This window comes from Mastomys coucha, unplaced genomic scaffold, assembly GCF_008632895.1.
Source record: "Mastomys coucha isolate ucsf_1 unplaced genomic scaffold, UCSF_Mcou_1 pScaffold6, whole genome shotgun sequence".
Classification (NCBI taxonomy): Eukaryota; Metazoa; Chordata; class Mammalia; order Rodentia; family Muridae; genus Mastomys; species Mastomys coucha.
The window spans coordinates 22,078,614-22,102,926 of NW_022196912.1; the positions used below are offsets into that span (position 1 = coordinate 22,078,614).

At 41.2% G+C, this 24,313-nt stretch overlaps 1 protein-coding gene across 3 annotated transcripts in view; it reads left to right on the plus strand.

Moving 5' to 3' along the window:
• Positions 1-24,313, plus strand: part of Alk (ALK receptor tyrosine kinase) — a 722,886-nt gene that overhangs the window by 125,228 nt on the left and 573,345 nt on the right. Inside the window, exon 1 of one of the 3 annotated variants that reach the window (XM_031357607.1) lies at positions 696-778. The exons of the other annotated variants lie outside the window; for them this stretch is intronic. Within the exon in view, the coding sequence (XP_031213467.1) occupies positions 718-778 (61 nt within the window). The 5' untranslated portion in view covers positions 696-717. Of the gene's footprint in view, positions 1-695; positions 779-24,313 lie in introns of those variants that run through there. 3 annotated transcript variants of the gene reach the window in all.

Consider the following 24,313-nt stretch of genomic DNA (forward strand, 5'->3'; position numbering starts at 1 on the left):
ATCAAGATGGCTGAGTGACCACAACTCTTGTCTAATTTTTATAGAGCCTCCCACATGGGTAAGATTAATTATGGTTAGCCTATTTTTCCCTAACTCCGTATTTCCAGGTAACCCATTCTTTAACGTTGACGCTGGTCGCCTACAGACAGCAATACACACTGCATCATATCATACAAGGCAACACCTATAGGCTTCCAGCTTTATTTATAATCGTTAAAAGTCAAGTAGAAATCGGAAGTGGTTTTTCCGTGTAGGTAGCAACTAGAACACTTTGTGTGTGTGCGTGCGTGCAGGTGTGTGTGTGTGTGTGTGTGTGTGTGTGTGTGTGTGAACGAAACAGTCTCTGAGACTGAGTGATAGCTGACTGGTCATTGAGCTCCAGAAATTCTATGAATTTTTTCAAATTAGATGCAGTGAAGGGTAACTTCAAATTAGGAAAACAAATGGGTTATTGTTTTCCATTTCCAGGGTTTCTGGATTTCCTTACTTACTCTTGGGGGAAGACATTTCTCACACCACCTGCTCTAGTTATTAAATACAGCTTCTTCCCCCCACCCCATGTCAGTCAAGTAGGAGAGGAGTGTCCTTGGTCTCCTCAGGGTTGAAGGTTCTGTTTATATTTGGTAGGTGCATGTTTGAGGGATGCTTCAGCAACTGTTCCTTCCCCGGGATGCAAAGGCTGTTTGTGCCTTGAGAGTTAGTGTTGCCATCTTTGCCATGGGAGGATCCCACATCATTTGGACAGAAATGTATAGGGCACATAAACGTTCTTCAAGAGGTAAGATAGAATGTGGCCTGCCTGGCTGCAAGGTTCTGATTTGTCACCACATCTTGGGGATGAAATAGAATAAGCCCAGACTTATTCCAGCTCCCAGAATTATCTTGCTCAGGACCTGGGGTCCCCAGCCAGGACCTGTGGCTGTTCATTTCTCCCCATGGTTCATTCATGGGTATGCATTTGGGTAAAATATTTGTTTGGTCTCTTATGTCTAGTATATGAAACTCTGAAATCTTTTGGGAGAGTTGCTATTCTGAAGAACTTTCCTGTTGCCAACAGTTCCCACTGAAAGCTCATGTCAGCCCTAATCCCACTGATTTGGAGGGAGAAGGTGGTTGTGAGTAAGTCTGTTGCTGTTGGCCAGTTGATCTTAGCAAGCATCTTGTTTCTTAGCAACTTTTTCTGTAGAGGGTGAGACTCTTATTTTCACTTCACGTTAATGTAACCACTCTAGATTACTTTAACTACACAGTTTTAGACACCCTGTCCTATGTTTAGGGTGTTCTAGCAATGCTGAAGATACGTGCTGATGAAATGCAGGTGAATGGCCATGGAATGAGAGGGTTTTCCTTGATCCAGTGTGTTTGCAGTTTAGTCTACCTTAGCTCTTCCTCTGAGAGTTCAACATTGCTGTTTCCCAGTCTTGAATGTCCTGCCCCTCCTTCATTCCCTTGACTCAGTTCAGGATTGCCACAGTTGGGTCTCTCCTCATTCTGAGATGAGGGGAAGGACATAGTGGGTTACAGTTCTTACTTTGCCTGTGTGCCTCTCCTATTTGGAGGCAAGAGAGTCTCCTCCTCCTCCTCCTCCTCCTCCTCCTCCTCCTCCTCCTCCTCCTCCTTCTCCTCCTCCTCCTTTTTCTCCTTCTCCTCCTCCTTTTCCTCCTCCTTCTCCTTCTTCTCCTCCTCTCCCTCCTGCTTCTCCTCCCTCCTCCTCCTCCTCCTCCTCCCCTGTTCCTCCTCCTTCTTTCTTCTTTCTTTCCTTCTCTCCTTTCTTCTTTCTTTTCTCCTCCTCTTCCTCCTCCTTCTTTCTTTCTCCGCTCCTCTTCCCCCTCCGCCTTCTCTTTTGTAGCCATGGCTGTCCTGGAACTTGTTCTATAGAACAGATTGGCCTCAAACTTAAAGATCCTCCTGCCTCCTGCCCCGTCTCCAGAGTGCTGGGATTAAAGGCAAGCATCACCACTGCCCAGCCAAGTCAATGTGTTCTTTAATGCTACAATAGTACATAGCACAGAGAAAAGTTTGAGTATTGTGATCAGGTGAGTGTGTAAGGTACTGGCCCCTGCCATGATTGATGGTACCATGGTGTTTATGGGTCTATTTTTACAGTTTTGATAACCCAAATATGATTTCTTGATGGAAAGATAATAGTTTATCTCTTTTCCACTTTGAAGTTTTTCTATGTTAGAACTTTCTAATCCATTTCTCTATTACTTCACTTCTTTTGTCAATTATTTATTTTCTTTTTAAAAGGAAATGTTAAAATTTTAAAGTAATACATGGCCATTCTCCCCAACCTGCTTTTCTCCAGCCCAATGTGGACAACCTATATGACCATTTGGTGTCTGAAAGATTCAACATTTTGGGTATTTAAAAGTTCAGCTGGAAATTTAGGAAGGTATGTTTCATGGTCAAAAGAGAAGCAGAAATAGTTTGAACAAACGCTAGAAAGGTTCTTTCTTTGTTATTGACATGGGTTCAGACCTCAGTCGTCATTGGATCTCCTTATATTGATTTCTCACAGCATTTCTTCAAAGTGGTGGAGTTTCTGTGTTTTGTTTTGTTTTTAACAAATGGGAATTGTAAAACATTGTCAGTGGAAATGGGGGAAGGCTCAGTGAGTAACTCAAGCTCTCATGGTGATAGACACATAAGAAGGAACACAGCCTGGCTGCTGGATGCATTCAGCTGACACAAGGAATGGATGGCCACCTCCTTCTCCACCCTTTTCAGTATTTCAGGAAAATTCTCCAGAAAGGGGAGAACTTCCTGCTGTAGCATGAGCTTTCTGGTCACAGGCATGTACATCAGGGACAAAAACATCCCCCTTTAAGTGGGGTTTGAAGGGCGGAAGGAGGTTATATTATTTATATATATACTTTTTTTATTGCTGAGATAAAATGTCCTGACAAAAGTGACCTAATGCAGAATCATGTCCCACTTAATGGTAGAGGTATAATTATACTCATCATTGTATCAATACCTTCTGAGAAATGTGTTGACTATCACAGAGTGTACTTACTCAAAATAAGATGGCTACAGGTCCCCTAGTAAATCCAGTTTTACGACATCACTGTCATATATGTGGTTTGTTACTGCCCAAAATGTTACGCAGTAGATGGCTGAATTTTCTGTCTAGCACAGTCTCTCCCTGCCATGCATAGTTTTGAAATCCTAACCAATGACTGACATTCCAGCTGTATATGAAACCCCACATTCCCAACTACAAGAGAATGGAAATCCCACCCTTCTGTTTCTCTTTAATGGAACTTTGTAAATTGTATTGTCCCCCTGAGTGATTCTTTGGCCAGTGTCCTTGGCTATGCCCACATGAAAGGAGTTGGTAAAGGCTCTGATTTGGCAGTGGGCACCTAAATACCTCTATACTTCCTCACAAAGGGAGGCTGCTGTTCTGCAGCTAACACAGTGGTGGCAGTTGGATCCCTTTTGGTTTTGGGCTCCTAAGCTTATTTCCTGATTGTCTAAAGTATTGATATAGTCATATGTGAGGAATCTGGCTAGGACCTTACGGTAACACCAGTGACCTGCTTCTTTGAAGATACTTGGTCATCAGCCTTTCAGGAACAACTCTAAGCTTTACGCCAGACTTCCTCAATGACCAGGTCGGTCTGAAGCTCACCACCAGTATCTTCTGTAGATAATCCTAGCCACTTACTTTAGGTTTTCCCTGGTTCCTTACATGGTCAGGGCAAAACTTTACTTTGCCTGAATTCTTGAGGTCATAAGTATATGAATTGACAGACATGATTTTAATTATAGTAGTTTGAAACAGAATGGCTCCAGAAGCTTATATATTTGAATGTTTGGACCTCAATTAGTAGAACTGTTTAGGAGGGATAGGGATGTGGCCTTGTTGGAGAAACTGTGTCACTTCAGGGAGTCGGCTTCAAGGGTTCAAAAGCCTATGCCAAGTCCCAGTGGTTCCTTCCTACCTCATGCCTTCAGATTAGGATGTAAGCTCTTAGCTACTACTCCAAGCCCACACCTGCCAGCCTGCCTGTCCGCCTGCCACAGTGATTATGGACTAACCTTCTGAAACTATAAATAATCCCTAATTAGTTTCTGCACACTAACTAAAACATTGATGAAAGTGAAAAGCTACTCATATTTTTCTGTTCTTCAAACAAACAAACAAACAAACACCAACCAACAAATATTTGCTGAGAATCCATTTTGTGCCTGACTATGGGAATGAGTGAGGAAGTCTCTTATATAATGAGGTATAAAATCTAATGGTGTCATTTGACAAATATTTAGTGAACATAGGCAGGCTAAACATTGTTCATCGCCTTTGAACTTTCCTGGCAAATAAGAGCAATATTTTTTTCTCTTTCAAGAATTTACAGTCCAGAAAAAATTGAGACAACTGAAATGATACTAAAGATGTGCTCTGATGGGGAACAAGAGGTGCCTTGAAAAGGCACCTCACAAAGGAGTGACTGCTCTCATAAACATGGTCTTAAGCAAAATCAAAGGCAAGAAATCAGGGGCAAAGATTAGAGGATGAGTTAGAGAGACAACTTTAGGAAGAAAAAGTGTTGAAATATCTATGATTAGGAACTTGGAGGAGGAACTTTTATTTGTGTGTGTGTGTGTGTGTGTGTGTGTGTGTGTGTGTAGAAAATAGCAGGGAAAAGGACAAAGAAGTGGGGCACAGAGTGTCCCCAAAAGATACAGCTACCTGGTCTGGTTAAAAATGCATAGAAGAGGGGTTATTCCAGATAGGTTGACAAACAAGCAGCTTTCAAATGTACCTTTAGGATCTTTTCAAATGTACCTTTAGGATCTTTTCAAAAGCGATTCATATCTAAAGATGAGGGTTTTGTTTGTTTGTTTGTTTGTTTTTCGAAACAAGGTTTCTCTGTGTAACCCTGGCTTGTCCTGGAACTCACTCTGTAGACCAGGCTGGCCTGGAACTCAGAAATCCACCTGTCTTTGCCTCCCAAATGCTGGGATTAAAGGCGTGCGCCACCACTGCCCAGCCCAAGATGCAATATCTTTTGAAGTTCTTGAATTAGTATTATGGACGTCTATATGTTTACCCCTTTTTGTTAGATTTTCTTTTTAATTTTACAAGTTATGTGCCAAAGTACAAAGTAAGTTTTAGGAGCCTGGAAGGGGGCCTGTTCCCTTGCAGCTGGAGTCACAGCCAATCATGAGCTGGCAGTCACGAGCTGCTGGAATTAGGTGATTGGAAGCCAATTCTTTAGGAACAGTATTTTTCCTAGTTGAGCCATCTCTCCAGCCCTTCTGCCTTCTGTTAGACTGTGTATTCCTCTTCCTCCTCTTCTTCTATTCTTCTTCATCTCCTCCTCCTCCCCATCATGTATATCTTTTTGTGTCTATACATAATTTTGTTATTGTTATCATCAAGCCATTTGATATAAAATGTGGAGTGTATTCCTAAAACAAAACAGGATTTTATTCATGTTTATTCTCTTACCTAAAATACCTCACTAAGCTAGCTCACCCTCCAGTCAATTATCAAGCATCCTGCTCCCCCAACCCCCCTGCAGAGTTTCCTTTAAGGAATGTCCTTCCCTACTGTCTTGACTCCCTCTCCCCAGGAATCTTTCTGAGCCTTAAGATGAGCAGCTGCTGAATAGCCAGGTTGCTTGGAGAAAAGAAACAAGTTTAAACAACTCCAAAGTTATTCACAGTCTCTGCTGGGCTGAGGCAGACGGGGCCATCTGTGCTTTTCACTCATACATAGCTCAGGACCTGAAAGAAAATGTTCTCCGAGGCTCCCGAGAAAATGACATAAAATGAATCCATTCTCCTGTCAGAGATCATAATGAAACTAGAGGAGAGGTACAAAATCAATTCATTCTTATTATAATTTTCTGATTGTCATCTTCCCGTTTGTTCGGATGCAGGTCTGATGGCTCAAATTGGTCTTTGGAATTTTTAAGGAGCTTTTTTAGCCCCTTAATATTGGCTTATCAGTTCCAGTAATTTCACCTCCCAGAGTGAAATTGGCTGCTAACGCTTGGAGGAAATCCGTGCTGTATTTCTTGGTCGGTTCTGCAGCTTGTCACCTACTAGACTATAGTAAATATGCTTCTGTTGTTAGGGAGACAGCTGCCAGATTGGATGCTTATCACAGGAGCACTGGTCCTTCCAGGGGCTCTTCCCCAGCAGCGAGCCTTTGTGAAGCATTTACCTATTTTCAGCTTGCATAATATCTTAGATGTTCTGTTTAGAGAATGTCTTCCCAGTTGGCTGTTAAGATAAAAGAGAGAATGCTGGCTTACAAGTGATACTTTCATTTTTCCTTCAAGGCTTCACAGAGATTAAGAAAGAAGAGAACAGGAAGAAAGAAAGATGGCTGAGTTTGAAGACAATTGTCAACTTCATTGCATTTCTCTCATGTTACAAAGTATCCTTGGAATATACGCCTATAAACTTTGTATAAAGAGTTGCTATGTTAGGGTCCAGGAAGATGTTCCAGTGGGTAAAACATGTGTCCCTCCAGCCTGATAACTGGAATTCAGCTCTGGAACACGTGTGCAGAAAAAGATGAAACTGTAATCCCAGTTCTCCCACAGAGAAATAGAATTGTCTCCTACCCACAGAGCCTCCTGTGCCCTGGTAATCTTCTAGGTCAGTTAGCCTGGAGCATGCAGCACAGAGGCAAGCCACAAGAGAGACCTGCCTCAGTCAAGGTAGACGGCAGCCCCTGAACTGTCTTCTGACCTTCACACATGTGCACATCCATACTTTCTCTTCTCTCTTGCCTGCATCATCTACACACATAAAACACATACACAGGTCAAGAAAACCTTCTTCTAGCTGTTAAAATGATGCAAAGTATTTCTAAAACCATTAAAAGAAAAATTACCCACAATTTTACCAACCAAAGATAATGACCAATGATTTAGTGGTTTGTTTTTCTTTTAAATCACTCTTCACTCTGTGAGTTTAAAACAGTGTTGAAAATATATTCCATATAAAAACTTTACAATGACCTTTTCACTTAGTGCTACATAAACTTTAATAACCATCTTTGTCAGAGGTTGTCAAGCAGCCTCTGGATGTGCCACAGCTTATCATTTCTCATTCAGGAAGCTATTTTTTTTTTCTCTCCTTTAAGGATTCTGGCAAAAAGCTTCCACATACATAGCAAGTCATTTTCCTAGGATGGATTTCAATAAGTTAAATTACTAGGCCAAAAGGTAGGAGTACTTTAAAGGCTATCTGTATTTTCCTTCAGAGATTTTTTTAAAAAAGGCTGTCTAAGAACAAACAATTTATACTCACACTAGCTGTGTAGCAAAATGCTTATCTAACTGAACACTTACCAGAACCGAATATATATATGTGTGTGTGTGTGTGTGTGTGTGTATGTGTGTGTATACAAACATATATAAATATATATGTCTGTGTTATGTACATATATATATTATATGCATGTACATCATATACACATATACATACAAATATACATATACATATACATTAATTTGATAGATAAAGAGAAATATGCTAGCTTATTTTAAATTGTTATTCTTTGTTTAGTAGTGTGACTGACCAATTTTCCATGTTTTTTGGCTGTGTGTGTATATGTATGCAAACTTTCTGTTTATGTCCATATACATTTTTGACTGCTAGTCTTAGTATTTTCCTAGATTATATCAGAAGTAACAATCTAGCTTGGCTACACTAGCTATTATGTTTGCAGTTTGAAAAAAATTTACAATTTTTGTCACCTTGAGTGTGTCTGGTGACAACTCTAAAATGAAATGAGTCATATAACTTAGAATTTTGATTATTTATCACTAATGAGAAAGGCCATTTGGAGACTATGTTGGACAAAGTATTAAAAAGTTGTTGAATATAAGACAACAATGAATGGACAGACGGATGGACAGATAGACAGACAGATATATGGATGGGTGATTATTGCAGATGGATCATTAAAGCAAGAGATATGGCCTCCCCAACACAGTGGTGACTGTAGCTTGGACATATCTTATAGCATGTCTAATACTCTTCATATATTGCAGAAGGAAACTCAATGTTCATTGGGTTATACTAGGCATTTTATTTGAACTTAGTACATATTATCTAATAGAAAAATGCAGTGAAAGGAAGGAAGAGACTTGCCCAGAGGTCACAAAAGTAATCAGTTCTTATGCAGGGCAGGTCTAGTGTATAGGATTTTAAAGAAAAGATCATTTCTGTTGTCCTAATGTCAACATGTCAGGGATAGTGTAGGCAATAAGGTTTTAGAAATGGAATCCCACTAATGATTATTTACCCATGTGAAAGAAGTGTAAGGTTAATTTCTTCCCCTCTATTTCATGGAACATGGAAGTAGGACCACAAAATCTCATGGCATGAAGAAGGCTACTGGTGTGTGTTTCAGTATAAGAGGGTTTCATTATGATTAATGTTCTTTCTCCTCCCCCAACCCCCTACTTCATAGTCCATGTCAATGGTAATTGCATAGACATTCCTCTCAAAGACTTGACCTGGCATCTAGTCTTAACAAGAGCAACCCTGCTTTAATCTACTTTCCACTCTGCCACTCTCCATCCCCACAACATAGTCTAATTATGGCAGATGCAGGGTTGTGAACTGCGGTTTACTTTTCTTAAAAAAATGACATTAACGTTGCTGTAATCATTCTTTAGCTGCATATATTAGAGATTCCTTCCCCAGAGCCCCCAAACACTTTGCAAATATGATCTCATTAACCCACACACCAACCCTCTGTGGTAGGTCAGCCGTCTTGGCAGCATTTGGGAATTGAATTATGTAAAGAGAAAGTGGTCTTTTCAGAGAAGCTTACCAGCTGGGGACGGGGGCTCAGGATTCACATGGAATCTTAGGATTGTGCAGGGCCCTATATATCACATGGCCTGACATCCTTATTAAACAAACAGGAAATTGTGGTAGAGAGTCATGCTAAGGCCTGAAGTTCTCAGTCATGGATATAGGTTTTTATTACTTGAGAAGCCTTTAAAAAAAAAGTACCATCATCCAGGTTTTGCCTCAGACCAATTTAATCAGAGTTCTTAGATCACCCAGCATAAGGGCTCCCCATGGCTTTATATAGCCATTCTCTACCATACAGGGTAGTCTATTCCTCATAACCTCAAGGTATAAAGCAGGCTGGCACCTTTCATATAGGAGATGACTTGGGCTGATCGCTTCACTTTGTACTTGATTTCATCAGCAAAGGTATCATAAAGAAGAGGCCATATGGCTAATCACAAGCCAGCTTGTTGGAAAATGTCAGCCTACTTAGTTGCTAGGTTGACTTAGCCATTTCAGATGGAATGGCCTCCTGGTGGTCTAAGTGGGATCATTGGTTTTTGTATAGGTTGTCTTTTTTTTTTTTAATGTGGATTTGAGATAATATTTATTCTCTACCATAAACTCATGCTTAGAAGTATTAGCTCTGTCAAAGAAACAGTAAAATCATTTCCTCTGGCATTGTAAGGATTACAGAATCAGGCGTTGATCATGGCGTCCATAGCAGGTATTCCATGATTGCATGTGTGAAGCTCGTATTACCTTGGGGTAGTAAAATATAAGAGACAGTGCTGGTGGGCATGAATATACATAGTCATAGATAAACACAGCCACTGTGCCAGTATAGAGCATTCTTTAGACTCTGGAAACTTGGCTACAAGGAGAGAGGAAGGAAGAAGTCTTATTCTTAGACACAAAGTGGCACTAGAGCAAGTAACATTGGTTGAGGGGAAATAGACCACAAAGGACATGCCTAAACTTGATTGTTTTCCTCTCTGAGAAGGGAAACACTTACTTTTGAAGCTTTATATTGAATCTATCTATAATGCATTTCTTGGGGCCTGCTTCTTAACCATCTAGGTTTCAATCTATAGACTTTTTATGTAACCTGGAGCCTCTCCCAGTTCTCAGCTCAGCAGGTCTGTTTCTTTTGCTTCTATTATTTTTGACAGTGGATCTATCTTACATGCTTTAACCTGGGTTCACTTTGAATACTCACTCCTACACCTTTTGTTTGGGAGCTGGGCTTGCATCTAATTTCTGATTCTCCTGAAATATGAGTCCTTGAGTTTCTGTATGACTGTGGAATTCTTCCAGTCTTAGGAGTCCTGCTTCTGTATCACGCAAATCAGAAAAATGTAGAAGGAAATGGAGTGACTGAGATTCCCTGGCCCTGTGGTAAGCTGTTGGGAATCTGTCTTGACAGATTTGTATACCAGACAAATCAACCCCTCATTCCTGCCTCCTATGGAAGGTACCCCTTCTTGTGGAGAATGTTGTCACAGTGGGTGTTGCTCTGCATGACCAGAGCAGGACACACCTTGAAGGTACTCAGCAAGCTCATTACTAGTCACTTGAATCACATCCATATGGATGGATGAAGTAAGATATCTCTGTTATAATGTCCCTAAAGATAGGACCCAGGTTAAAGAGCAGATAGAATGTAATCAGTCAGATCTCTTGCTTTCAAGGGACTCTGTCTTACCAGAAGTCTGCAGCAAATAATGCTATTTTTATTCATACAAGTATTCTTACATGCGATACCCAATCATTGTTTTCATACAATACATTTTAATATATATGTTGTAAGTATATCTATGTTTTCATTTGTGTGTAGGTACACATAAGTGTGGGTGCTTATGTACCCGTGTGTGCATGCATACATGGAAGCTCAAGATTGATGTTGAGAATCTTCCTGAATGACTTTCGTGCCTTATTTATTGAACTATGATCTCTCGGTCAAACTCAGAGCTCCCCTTTATGACCGGCCTTGTTAGCCAGCTTCCTCTGGGAATCACCTGTCTCTACCTTCCAAGGTAGAGCCCACTTGACATCCTTATGGCATTCTGGGGATTAGAACCCTGTCCTCATGTTTGTAAACAAGTGTTTAACTGCTGATTCATTTTTCTAGCTCTTTAGACTACACTTGATAGAGGAAGAAACTCTACATGGATTTAATGAACTTCACTATATTTATAGAAGAGTTCCAGAAGTTCATTGGTGGCTATATTTTCATTCTTAGGTCTGAAATATGGTGAGTCACCAAGTCCTACCATTTCACCATTATTTAGTGCTTCTGGCTGCAAATGCTATATAAACTCCTACTCACAGGGAGTACAGTTCCTGCTGTCTCTGTTCTATTAGACTGTCCCTTTCCCTTCCTGGGCAGTCCTTACTGGTCTTAAAAAACCCAGACCACACCTTAGTTCTTAAGTCTTGCTTTAATTTTTTTTCAAATTCTACTTTTAATGATGGTTCTTAAATGCTTTAACCCCCCTTTTAGCCTACCACCCACCAGAGGTAGTAGAAAAGAAAGGATATAGGGAAGTGGACCTGTTTAGAAATAGTTCTTTGGAGCAATTCCCATCTATGTGGTCTGGAAACCAGCAGTTCAGTTCACAGGCAGAAGCAGCAGCTTGATCCACTCCCAAACACTGCATGGATATATAAGCAGCCTAATTCAGTAGTGTTGGGGTTAGCAACAGCAGTAGCACAACCTAGCAGAGACAAGCCAGCCCTCAGCCTCAGCACGAGTCAGCAGGAGAGACCAGGAGGGATGCCAGGAGAAGTTCTCAGCTGTATCTCTCTCAGTGAAGCAAAGATCAAAGACTCAAGACCAACAAGCATTGCACAGCCAGCTCTATTAGCAAATTCGGTCCGGCCTCCATCACGGTCCCATGAATCCTTTTCATACCCCTCCAAACATCACATGTCCTTCACCAGTTTGCCTCAGCACGTGAATCTATCTCAGCTGACATCACTGTCACTCAGCCCAAGTCCAAGGAAATGGCAAGAAACTGCAGCACACCACCAGAAATTTGTTGGTGAGTTTCTTTCTATGGAGGCCTGACATATGGAGCTCAACTACACAATATAAGGTGGACCAATTCTTTGCATGTTGTTAGCAACAAATTCTTCATCACATGTCCTTTCACGTGCTTGCTTTAGCAGAACATTCTTTCCCTTGTGTCTGCTTCAGTGAATGTTCCTTCATGAGTCTGCCTTAGTCTTTCACCTGTGTCCATTTCAGGATAACATTCCTTCAAGTATTTATTTCAGCAAAACACCATCCAATACAACTGACTTTCCAAAGAACTCTTAATTTTCCACTTCACAATGAACAACCGATACTGCTTTGAGCTATCCTGATGTTTCTTGTCACATACATAATGTTTATAATACAGGTCCAGAAAGTGTTTTGTCTCACTATACAAAGTACAAACATGGGTCTTTGTCCTATTGTACTCCTGAACAGATATTATGTGATTTGAGAACTACGTCTTGATTAGTTAGTTCATCTTTGAATCTCCCAACTTGTATTTCACATTTCACCTAGAATGTACTAGTATGTTGTACAATGAATGTATGTTAGGTGAATGAACCACCATCAGATGGTCAATGAATGTATTTTAGGTGAATGAACCACCATCAGATGGTCAATGAATGTATTTTAGGTGAATGAACCACCATTAGATGGATCTCTGTGGTACCAACTTGTCTTATCTAAAAGTCTTATTTGCTTGGGTTGGATTGAGCCAGATATGGAGCATTGAGGAAGAACTAGATATTGGGAATTATTTTTTTTCTTCCTTGTTGAATGAGTTCCTACCTCACCTTTCCCTTTAAAATCTCCTAGAGAAGTCCCCAGAGCATCTTTCTGTGTAGAGTCAAAACCATTTAATTTTCACCTGGGTTATAGATTTCTGACATGGAAATAGAACCATCTGATCTGTGACTGTGGGTTTTTTAACTGTGTACATTGATTTCCCAGTTTAGTGTGATACATACTAGTGCTTTCTAAGTGTTGATGGAGTAGATGACCCCAGCACAGTCTCTGCATCATTCTGGGAAGTCCTGTTGGACCAAACCTTTTAACATAGTTTGGCCTAACATCAAACATTGTGGATGCTATTTCCTTCCTTGAGAAATTATGTGTTCAAGTGGCACTTTCTTGCCTTTGGACTGTCCTCTACAAAAAGAATCCTAGGTTTTGTATAGACACTTTAGTTAAATGGAACAAGGTAGTTTCCATTTTTTACATTATTGGAAATGGTCACTTGCATTGGCTGTGAGTAATGTTAGGGCAAGGGAGGAGCCCTTGTCCTTTCTGAGCTTTGTATGTGGTGCAGACAATGTCAGCGAAAAAAAAAGTAAAGATTGAGTGGAAGACAGCAAGGGGACGAAACTAAGCTACCTAAAAAAGCAACAACAACAACAAAAAGACAAATATGAAAAGGAATTTTCCAAAGGAAATACATATCAGTGGCATTCATCAGTAAAAAAAGGAGCCTCAATCATGGATGGTCTTATTTTGTTTCCATTGTGTGTATAAGTAAAGGAACCCGTGGACATGACTGTGGTGAACAATCTCCTAAAGCCATTTACACATCAGCACCGAAAGAGGAAGGTTTCTAATTTCAACTTTGTGGATGGCAGAAGAAATCAATCAACTCTGAACCTTTTTTCTTGGGGATGGATACAATTCCCATGATCTCTATTATCAATGAGCTAGGAGGTAGTATTCAGAGCCCACAGAAAAGGTGCTGAAGAGCAGGCCAGGTGGGGTATGGGGTTGGGGTGGGTCTGCTCATTAGGAAATGCATCTTCCCAAGGCAGACCTGATTTTCAGCCCTGTCTGCTTTCTCTCTGGGTCACTGTCTTGCCCTATCTAGATTGGGATGCCTTCCTTCTTGTTTTACACAGTTTTCCAAGTCACATGGGCCCCTACCTGTGTAACTCTCCTCTCTTAATGCAAGTCAGTGTGAAAGGTTATAGACAAATGGAACTTTTGTAAATCTAATCATCTTTCAAATGTACTCTGGAGCTTTCTATTTAACAGAGGCCAGGCAGAGTCTGGGACAAAATGAAACAGACTCTTACAATTTCACTCACATTCCAGCTTGTCTCCTCTGAAAGGTAATTTTTCTTTTAATCACCAATTTTCTTAAAGCTTACTTTCCTAAAACAAAGACTTGGTGTCTGCAATTTGCAAGACAGCAGCACCCTCTGCCAGAATGCTCCTGCCTCTTTCCTCCTCCCTCTTCCTTCCTCCCTCCTCCCTCCTCACTGTCAGATCAGAAAACCACTGGGACAGAACTTTTCCCTGACTGTTATCTAATTCCTTGAACCAATACCAGACTATGTGCAGAGCTAGGTGGGAAACAAAGCAGGTAGCTTTGGGCTATGGGATTAATTCGTGGCCAAATTCTACACCTAGCTCTCCTGATACCTAAAAGTCTCTCTTTGATACATTGCCCCCTTCGACTCCCACTAGAATTCATCCTATAGCATGCCTTTCCTTGTCAATGACTAGAGTAGTTCATCTTGATCCTGTATTTCTGTGTCAGGAGTATGCTCATAGCTGTGGATGGATGAAAATGCTGGTTCTGGTTACACACAGCTCTCTAGGAGGAACTTTGTGCTATAGAAAGCATTGGGAGAAACACTTAGGAGATGGAGACTGGGTAACATGATGGAAAGGCTGGTGTGGGGTCTTATTAGTTGACGGGCAGGCTATTTATTTCACTGAGCCTCTCTTCTCTACTTGTAAAATAGACATATTAAGACTTACCTCAGACCACTGTGCATATTAGATATGTACACACAGTATGTTGCTGCTGAATAAATGGAAACTACAGGTGTTATTCATTATTAGTATTGATGCAATTGTTTTTATCTCCATTCTTTGTCGATTATCCCTATCCTACTTTTTTTGTGTATGTGTGTGTGTGTGTATGTGTGTGTGTGTATTGATCTAAAGATATTTTTCTCCCTTTTACTTATTCCTTTTCTTCCCCATTCTGTGTGTATGTGTGTGTGTTTCTATTTGTCTGTCTTTCTCTGTCACTCTGTTCCCCTCTGCCACTCCTCAGTTTAAGAATTACTCATCTCAAGTCAGGCAGTGGTGGTGCATGCCTCTAGTCCCAGCACTGGGGAGGCAGAGGCAGACAGATTTCTGAGTTCAAGGTCAGCCTGGTCTACAGAGTAAGTTCCAGGACAGCCAGGGCTACACAGAGAAACTCTGTCTCCAAAATAACAACAACAACAACAACAACAACAACAAAACAAAATGAACTCCCTCCAAAAAAGAGTTACTCATCTCAGGGCTACAGTAGCCCCTGGAGCTCCCCACATACAGACCTTGCATTTGAGACGATATCACCCTTAGCACAAGGATTTTGACATTTAACACAGGCAGAGATAAATAGAACTGAGGAATCCTTGGGAACCCTGGTAGATGCTCAGTCTACCTTCTATATTTTGACTCTCGGTCTTTGTATGTGACCACACAAGATGAAAGAGAGAGAGAGAGAGAGAGAGAGAGAGAGAGAGAGAGAGAGAGAGAGAGAGAGAGAAGAGATATTTATCCTCAGGGAATCTGCTTAAGGACTGGGGTCCTAACATTTCTCAGCCTCCCTAAAGAGGATTTTTTTTTTTTAACATTCTTTCCTTCTTAAACCCTCAGGAACACTTTATACTTCAAAGCTCTTTGAGAAAACGTCTAAACCAGCTCATCTCCAGGGGCAGCACAACTTAGCTAAGATTTCCAATGAAATTCTCTTATTGTTGGATCAGACTAGGAGTAGTTTGATTTTTTTTTCTAACTTAAAAAAAATTCTATAGTTGCTCAGCACGGCTAGTACAGCATGAATGAGCCTTTGATCTAATTTTTGTGTATATGTGATTTCTAAAAAATAAAATGGGCTTTTGTTGGGAGACAGGTTGACACTGGGCCTGCTCTTGGTCGGTCTGTGGTGAGCTGTGAGCCAGCTGCAGCTATGTTCTCTTTTCTTAGTCTTATAGTAAAACTGCGACTTGACACGTAATTGAGCATTGTTAGGTAGGCCCTTTCAATATTCCAGGCATTGAAGAGAGAGAGAAAATTGTGTTCCATCCAGAAGAATAGCATCCAAACGAATGTCAGGTGACAATTTAGCATAGTCGTGACTGATGTGATCTATCATAAAGGAGAGAAGAACTATTGATTATGATGCCCATAAAAGAAAAGTGCATCCTTCAGAAACACAGCTAGGAAAAACAGGGAGTCTGCAATGTAGCTGGCTGTCTTTAAGTCACTGCCTTTGAGTGACAGAAAAAGCCCTGCACTGGCTCTGATTTCTTTGAGCCAGCTTGGGTATGGAGTCCAATACCTTGACCATCAAAAGTAGAAGTGATGTTATAGACCCCCATTTTGAGTAATGTTAATGAATGGTAGAGCTGTTCACCCACCAGGAAATCCTCCTAGGTCAGAGGGCAGAGAGTAGAATGAGAATCAGGGAAGAGGAATTCTACTGTTCATAGTGCTGAAAGGGAGGTAATAGACAAGGGTGCACATGATCTGGGTCTAGGGAGTAGTCACATTGGAGTTTTTCATTTAGTGGGGTCACCAGTTCAGTTCAAACCCTCTCAGCCAGAAACTATCCCTGCTTGATGACTGATGGGAAATTAGTTCTTCCTTTTCAATTGCCTTTTGGAAAGTATTTTCAATAATGAAATGGTTCTCTCTTCCTAGATGAAGAACAAGAGCTAGGAAGGAAAACTGGTGCATATGGTAGAGGATTCTTCTAGAATTGAATTTGGGTAATGCCTCCTAGAAGGCACACAAAGAGAAGGCGTGAGGGTGATGTGGATCACAAAGGTCAGAGGAGGGGAACAGAGAAGAAAATGCCCTATTTCTCTAGCGCAGCAGTTCTCAAGCTGAGGGCCACAAGCCCTTTAGGGGATGAGCAATGCTTTCACAGGGGAGAGACCATCTGAAAACACAGATATTCACATTACCATTCATAACAGTAGCAAAATTACAGTTTTGCAGTAGCAATGAAAAATAATTGTATGATTGGGGGTCAACACAATATGAAGAACTGTATTACAGGGCTGCAGCATTAAGAAGGTTGAGAACCACTGTTTTAGTGCCTGAAATTATGAGGGACTCAGGGGGACAGGTGTTAACCAGAAGGCAGATCAGCTTGAGAAACTTCGAGATAAAGTTTGGGCTGTTTCATGCAGAAATTCCTCCCTGGTTCTTGAGGATACAGTATCCCTTTCTTTGGTCCTCTTCTGGCTCCCTGATTTTAGTCCTTATCTACTCTCAGCACAAGAGGGGCTAGCTCATGGGCTGACTTCCAAAATATGTTAAAAGCTTTAGTGCTTCATGTTTTAGGCTTTATCAAAACCTAAAACTCTTGAGAAGTTGAAGTTGCATTTGGAATCGAATGACTTTGTATCTCCTCAGGTCACTTATACCCTGACGCAAAGAAATGGAGAAGGTTTTATATCTAGGTAAGAGGAAAGCTATGGAGATGCAGCACATCTACTATTATCTGTCAATCCTGCCATACTTCCTCACTTGATTTGTTTTTGATACTTGCTCTTGAATGGACTTTAGAAGCCTCCATGCAGGCCATCTGGTCAACCTCCAGTACACCCAAGACTTCTTGCTAAGAAGAAAACACACCACAGGCAATTTCAAAGAACCAAATTTACTAGGGAGATATATTTTGTGGAGTAATGTGGGAACAAGGCCAAGAAACAGGAAAGAGCTCATCAAAAATATGACTAGAGAAATTTTTTTTTTTGGTTCCATGAATTCTGTCATTTGCAGAACAGGATGCTTGGGAATGTTAGATTTAATGATGACCTGAGATTTTTATGATTCTTAGTTTTGGGGTCACTAGTTTGGGGGATGACAGAGAATATGAACTCACTTGCAGCTCATCATTTTTACCCTAGTAAGTATGCAGCAACCTATCTATATAGGTGATAAAACTTAGTAGGTATAAGACACCTCTTGCTTATGGGTGATATCACTTACTGTTTTGCACAGTGTAATGGTAAGATATCATGCCTCAGAGTGCCTGCTTTTTTTTTTGTAGATTTATTTATTTATTTTATGTGTATGAGTACCCTGTAGCTGTACAGATGGCCATGAGCCATCATGTGGCTGCTGGGAACTGAACTCAGAATGGCCCCACTTGCCCAGGCATAATACACCGTAGCTGTCATCAGATGCACCAGAAGAGGTGTCAGATCTCATTACAGCTGGTTGTGAGCCACCATGTGGTTGCTGGGATCTGAACTCAGGACCTTCAGAAGATCAGTCAGAGCTCTTACCAGCTGAGCCATCTCACCAGCCCCTGAGTGTCTGCTTTCAATACAGTGTGTCTGGAGGATCAGTCAAGTGATTATTGGCATAGGTCCTCTTCCAGAGCCTTGTGTCTGACATGAAAAAGTCCACAGGAAAGCAGCATGCTAAAGCTATGAAGAATCCAGAGAATGGCTTCTACTCATCTCTGGAATATACCACCTGTACAAAATTTAACACATGGGGTACAGTTCATGGAGGGGATACTACTAGTAAGGAAGAGGATGGGATGGAAAATGAACCATTATCTGCTGCTGTTGCCCTGCCAAATGCTAGAAGTCACTAAGGCTCAGGCTCAGGCTCAGGCTCAGGCCCAGGCTTAGGCCCAGGCTCAGGCTCAGGCTCAGGCTCATGCTCAGAGCAAGTGAGTGTGTTTTAGTGTGTGTGAACTCTTCTACCTACCTCTTGAATGCCTTATGGAGAGCACCTGAACCATCATTGGCCCTTCTTCTCTAGCAGCTAAGGAATATAGGTGCCTGCTCTAAGAATGAGTGGGAAGTAAGAGTGAAGCTCGGGGTAGTTGTTTCTTTGATTAGGATATTTGTTTCCCTAGGCGTGTCTTTCCAAAGTGTACTTAAGCAACCAGGAAGTTATCTAAAAATTGTTTTGCTGAGCAAGAGAGGAACAGACTTTAAAAATGAGAATTTAGTCCTTCTCATGATGAAAAGACCAGAGCTCAGTCAACTGCAAAGAAGCTGGATATTTTTGGAGACACATTACCTGCATCACCTTCTTTAACCAATATGGGCTCTTCAGTGTGACATCTGCTACCCCAACACTCCCCGTACCAGCTCTTCAGTGGAGGGTGTTGCTCAGACCTCCCTCCCTCAGGAGTTTAGAGGTTGCCGTTCCTGACCTAGCTTCCTTCTGCACATTCCTGAGTCCATTTGGCCCTGTCATGTTGCAGTTAGGCCCGATCAATAGTCTTTTTAAAGAAGCTTTGCCCTTTGAACACCATCCCTAAGCATTTTGCATTCCACTTTGCTTGAAAAGTTCAGTTTTGTTCTAAGTTCAGTCCTAAAAATACTTCAGTGAGTGGGAGGTCATTGAAGTAGTTCAGCCATTCTTATAGGTGAGGGTCTCCTGTCTTGACAGTAAGCTGTTTTGGGTGAGTTCTTCATCACCTTCACACTCTCAAGAAATGGACTAAGTTAAAGGTAGAGTAAGGAAATGATGACTCTGTCACCAGATTCTCTCAGCTCCATACAAGACAGGAAAGGTCTGTGTAGCACATAAGGCAGCAAACAAGACCCTAAGTATTGTTGAATGCTCAAGTTGAACTGGCTGTGCCATGTTTAAAACATTTTTTTCCCTTTCAAGACAAATGTGTGTAGACAGTATTGACTGCAAGTCAATTGATAGTCTTCAGTCTGTGTTTCTGAGTGTGCATGTGGAGATCCAAAGTCGATATCCATCGTCTTCAGGTCTGTGATGCTTGATACACAATTGATGCTGGTTTTTCGGTTCTCAGCATTGCTAAGATCAAAGAGTGCTGTCCCAATGTCCCCTAAATGCAAGATGATTTCTGGATATGAGTGAAAAGATACACTTGTTTCTTTTGCTTAGGATTGTCCTGAAGTGACTAACAAAGCCTTATCTGTTACCCTCTGTCCTTAGAGAATAAAAGCACAATGAGATACAGGCTGTTCAAGCACGAAGCTTTTTACACTCTGTTTATCTGATTCTTCTGTCTAATTAAAACTACTTTCCACACTTGATTGGTTTTTAAAGCCTAATATTTGGCAATTAAACCTTCTTTATTATAACAATAGAATGGCACTTTCCTGAATGGTTTAGCACAGATATGTTAGTCATAGAACCAAGAACTAGCTTTCCTTTGGAGATTCTTCTCTGTGACCAGGGTTTCTTGAAATCATCATCCATCCTAGACATGGGCACCTGGCAGGGCTTTGTGGAGAATGAAGAGTAGCTCGTGTCAAAATTGGTAGAGTCTTTGTCCTTAGAACTACTCTCTATACTCTCTCTTATCAGCTGTTTATTTTCACTAGTTACTAGGTACCCTGGTCCCTCTATGGCCCAAAGACTCCAGAGTCAGGAATCTATATGACCAATTCTTTCTAGCCAAACTTCTTACTTTTCACTTGCCTAAGAAGAGATTGTTGCGCTACCTTTTTTCAAAGGCTATAAAAAGGAAGGATGCTAAGCAAATGGTGGAAGAGTTTTCTGTTTTTTGTTTTTGTTTTGTTTTGAGAAAAAATCAGCATGCTTGCTTCTCTTATTGTCCATTCATAACTCAGAATACCTATGTACACATGTGCTAATGAGCATGCAGGTTTGTGAATCTGAGCATGTCAAGAACACACACAGTGCTGCCACACTCTGCTATCCTGTCCTCTCTGTGATAGAAAATGCCTCTGTCTCCAGTGCTAGCAATGGAACTGAAATTTACTCTATGTCAGGTGACCCTTCCCAGAAGCCCAGTTTAGTCATCTAAGCCATTCTTTATTTCTTTGTGAGTGTTTTTAGTCTCTTATCCTCCCATATGAGTCCAGAGTGGTGCTTAAGGAAGGCTAAGTCACTGCCACCAACCTCATCAGATTCACCCTGAGGTGATTAGCCTGCTGCCTGCCACCAAGGACTGCAGTGCACATTCTAATGTATTTGCTTTTTCCTGTGCCAAGAATGCTAATGATTTAAGGGGTTTCTTCTAGGCTTTTAATTCTTTGTTGAAGACATCCTCTGGGAGATGACTAGAGCTATTGAAGATCTGCTGTAGCAATCATACTCTGTAAGCCTCTTCGTGATACCTCTTCCTGGGGCCAAGGTGTCCTCCTGACACTTGGAATGTTTTCACATCTAAGCATCAACATTTGACCAGGTGGAGGCTGAGCTGGTGTGTGTGGATGACACAAAAGGCAAGGGGTCTGTGCGAATAATCTCTGAGGTGACTGTTTGGAACTCCTGGCCAACCTGGATCTAAGTTGGGTAAGCTCACAGGGGTGAGGTATTGTCTGAATGGATGTCTGATTTCTCTCTTCACAATATGGCTCAAGGGTCACAGAATTGCATCATGGAGAAACTTGTCTCAGACCCCAGTCTTCTCAAATGATGAGTCAGAGTCTGCATTTTTACCATATTCCAGTTGATCTATAGCTAGCTGTGTTGAGAAAAGAGCTTGGCCCACTATGGGTGTTTTTGGTCATTGTTTTTTTTTTTGACCAAGATGTTCTTTTAGTCATTGCTCCTCTAAATATAATAATGTCTTAGTTACTTTCCTGCTGCTGTGACAACCAAGCCAACTTATAAAAGAGGCTTATGGTTTCAGAGGGTTATGATCCATGATAGTAGAGCAAAGCCATGGGTGTAGGGACAGCTGAGCACTCAGATCTTCATCCATAAGCAGGAGACAGAAAGCACTAACTGGAAATTACGCAAATCTTTTGAAACCTCAAAGCTCACCCCAGTGATACACCTCCTCCATCAAGGCATTACCTTGTAATCCTTCCCAAATAGCTCCACCAAGGGGGGCTGTCTTAGTTAAGGTTTTATTGTTGTGAAGAAACACTATGACCAAGACAACTCTTATAAAAGAAAAGATTTAATTGGGACTGCTTTACTGTTTCAGGGGTTCAGTCCATTATCATCATGGCAGGAAGCAAGGCAGCATGCAGGCAGACATGGTGCTGACAGAGCTGAGAGTTCTACATCTTGAGCCAATGGTAGCCAGGAGGAGACAGTTCCACACTGGACAGAGCTTGAGCACTAGAAGACAGTGACACACTTCTTCCAACAAGGCAAGACCTACTCCAACAAAGCCACACTTCCTAATAGTGCTACTCTCATGGACCAAACACTCAAACATATGAGTCTATAGGGGCCAAACCTATTCAAACTACCCCAGGGACCAACTATTCAAATATAGGAGTCTCATTCAAACCACCACAAATAGGGAACTAAGAGAATGACCCCTTAGGAAAGGTACAGGAAGTCAGTTAGCAGAAATTGGCACACGGGTTCCTATCTAGAGTCTTTAGATAGCAAAAAAAAAAACTAAGTTACCTAGCAAGTTCCAAAACAATATATAGTTAGCAAAGGAGGGTACAAAGAAGAGGTCTTGAATGGACAAAGATACCACTTGCCTTAACATGTACTTCTCTTTACCCTCAATACCAGTACCAGCTTCCCCTAAACTCCTTTGAGCTACCCACTTCTAGGTTGGAGGGTAATTTTGAGAGACCCTGGTTACTAAGACAATAATTCTGTAGACATTTCTATACTCTTGGCATAAATAAAACTCTAAAAGTAACCATAAAAGGAGTATGAAAGTGTACTGACATTTTAGCCCCTCCACCATGAGTACTTTGACCTTGTTTTGCTACAGCAAATACAAATGTCAAATGGGAGATGTATTGTGCTGCTTCCTTCCTCACAGATTAAAGAGACATATTTTCAAGACTAGACAAAAGTGTTAAGGTTCCATCCCTCTTGCGAAAGTACCAAGACCATCTCCCAGTTACAGGCAAGCTATAGGTAGATTGGGACCAGACCCTCTGTTTTTAGACCCTACTCAAGAGATACTATTTATACTCACTAGTAAGGCAAGGTCTTCCTTTGTGTAGTTGATGCCCATGAAAGTATTCCTTGCTTTCAGATCTTGAAGTAAGGAAACTAAGACCCCATTTTTCCAAAATAAATAAATTAGTTTTTGTAAATTTCATTCCTGTATGCCATGTGTCTTGAATATGTCTGTCTCCTGCTCCCCTCCCCAATTCTTTTCCTAAGACCTCCCAACATGTTTTCCAAACTCATGTTCTCTTTTATAAAATTTAAATTATTATCACCATTTTAAACACCCTGGGTCTAATTAGTGCTGCCCATGTGCTCATGGATGAGAGGACATCATCTGGGGCATGGGCAATCTAACAAAGAAAGCCATGCCTAAGGAAAGAGTCTCTCCCTCATCAGCCTCCAAAGCTCCTCAGCTATGGCTGGAAACTTAGTAGTTGCCTCCCTATCCCCATCCATAATGGAAGTTTATCTTGTTTTGTTTTGAGAAAGGGTCTCACTCTGTAGCTCTGGCTGTGCCAGAATGCTCTCTGTACATCAGGCTGTCCTCCAACTCATAGAGATCTGCCTGGGATTAAAGACATGTACCACTATGCCTGGCTCCATATTTTTAAATAGTTTGGCCTTGTGAATTGCTGAGTGCAAGAGCCACGCTATGTCCAGAAGACAGCATTTCACAGCATCTTCCCTATCCTCTAGCTCAATTGTTCTCAATCTGAGGATTGTAGCTTTTGGGGGTCGCATATCAGATATCCTGCACGTCAGATATTTACGGCAAAATTCATGACGGTAGCAAAATCACAGTTGTGAAGTAACAATGAAAATTATTTTATGGTTTGGGGTCACCATAACATGAGGAAATGTATTAAAGAGTCATAGCATTAGGAAGGTTGCGGACCACTGAGCTAGTTCTTATGTGCTTTCTTCCTCTTCTTTCACAATGTTTCCTGAGCCCTGGGGAGAGGCTTGACATAGATGTCCTGTCTAGGCTGACCACTCTCAGTTCTGCGCACTTTGAAGTTTTGAGTCTGTGCATTAATCACCACCTATTGCAATAAGAAGACTCTTTGACCATGGCTGAAGCACAAATCTATGCTATAAATATTTAGAAGGCAGTTTGACAGCATGACTAGCAAAAAGACAACAGTAGGTTCCCCTAGGACCTACTCTGAGTCTGATTACATGTTGGTCTCTGAGAACTGGTGATAAACAGACCTGACTCAGGTTTGATAAAACCTGTCCACCACTGTGCTTGTTAAAGAGTCAGAGAGGGCAACCGTCTCCCTAACAATGCACAGAAGGTCAGAGGAGCTAAGACAAGAAGGGAGAAACAATCTTTCCAAAGGCCATTCTTACCTTACCACCTATGGTTATTTCCTATGCAACAACAGGTCAGGGTTGGGACTGTAAGAAATGAGCAAACGGTTTAAGAAGCATTGCTGGTTTTGACTTTCAAATCAATTTTTAATGAACATCTTCCTCATCCATGTTTAAAGAACTAGCTTAGTCAGAACCTAGTCTCACTGGCTGTGAGCTCTCATTTCAGAAGTCTCTCTTAAAATTCTATTACCTTTTAAAAGCTTAGGTCCAGCCATATATTAGAGTTATGGATGTCAGGTTCTTTGTGGAGGGTCTTTATGCTTAGCT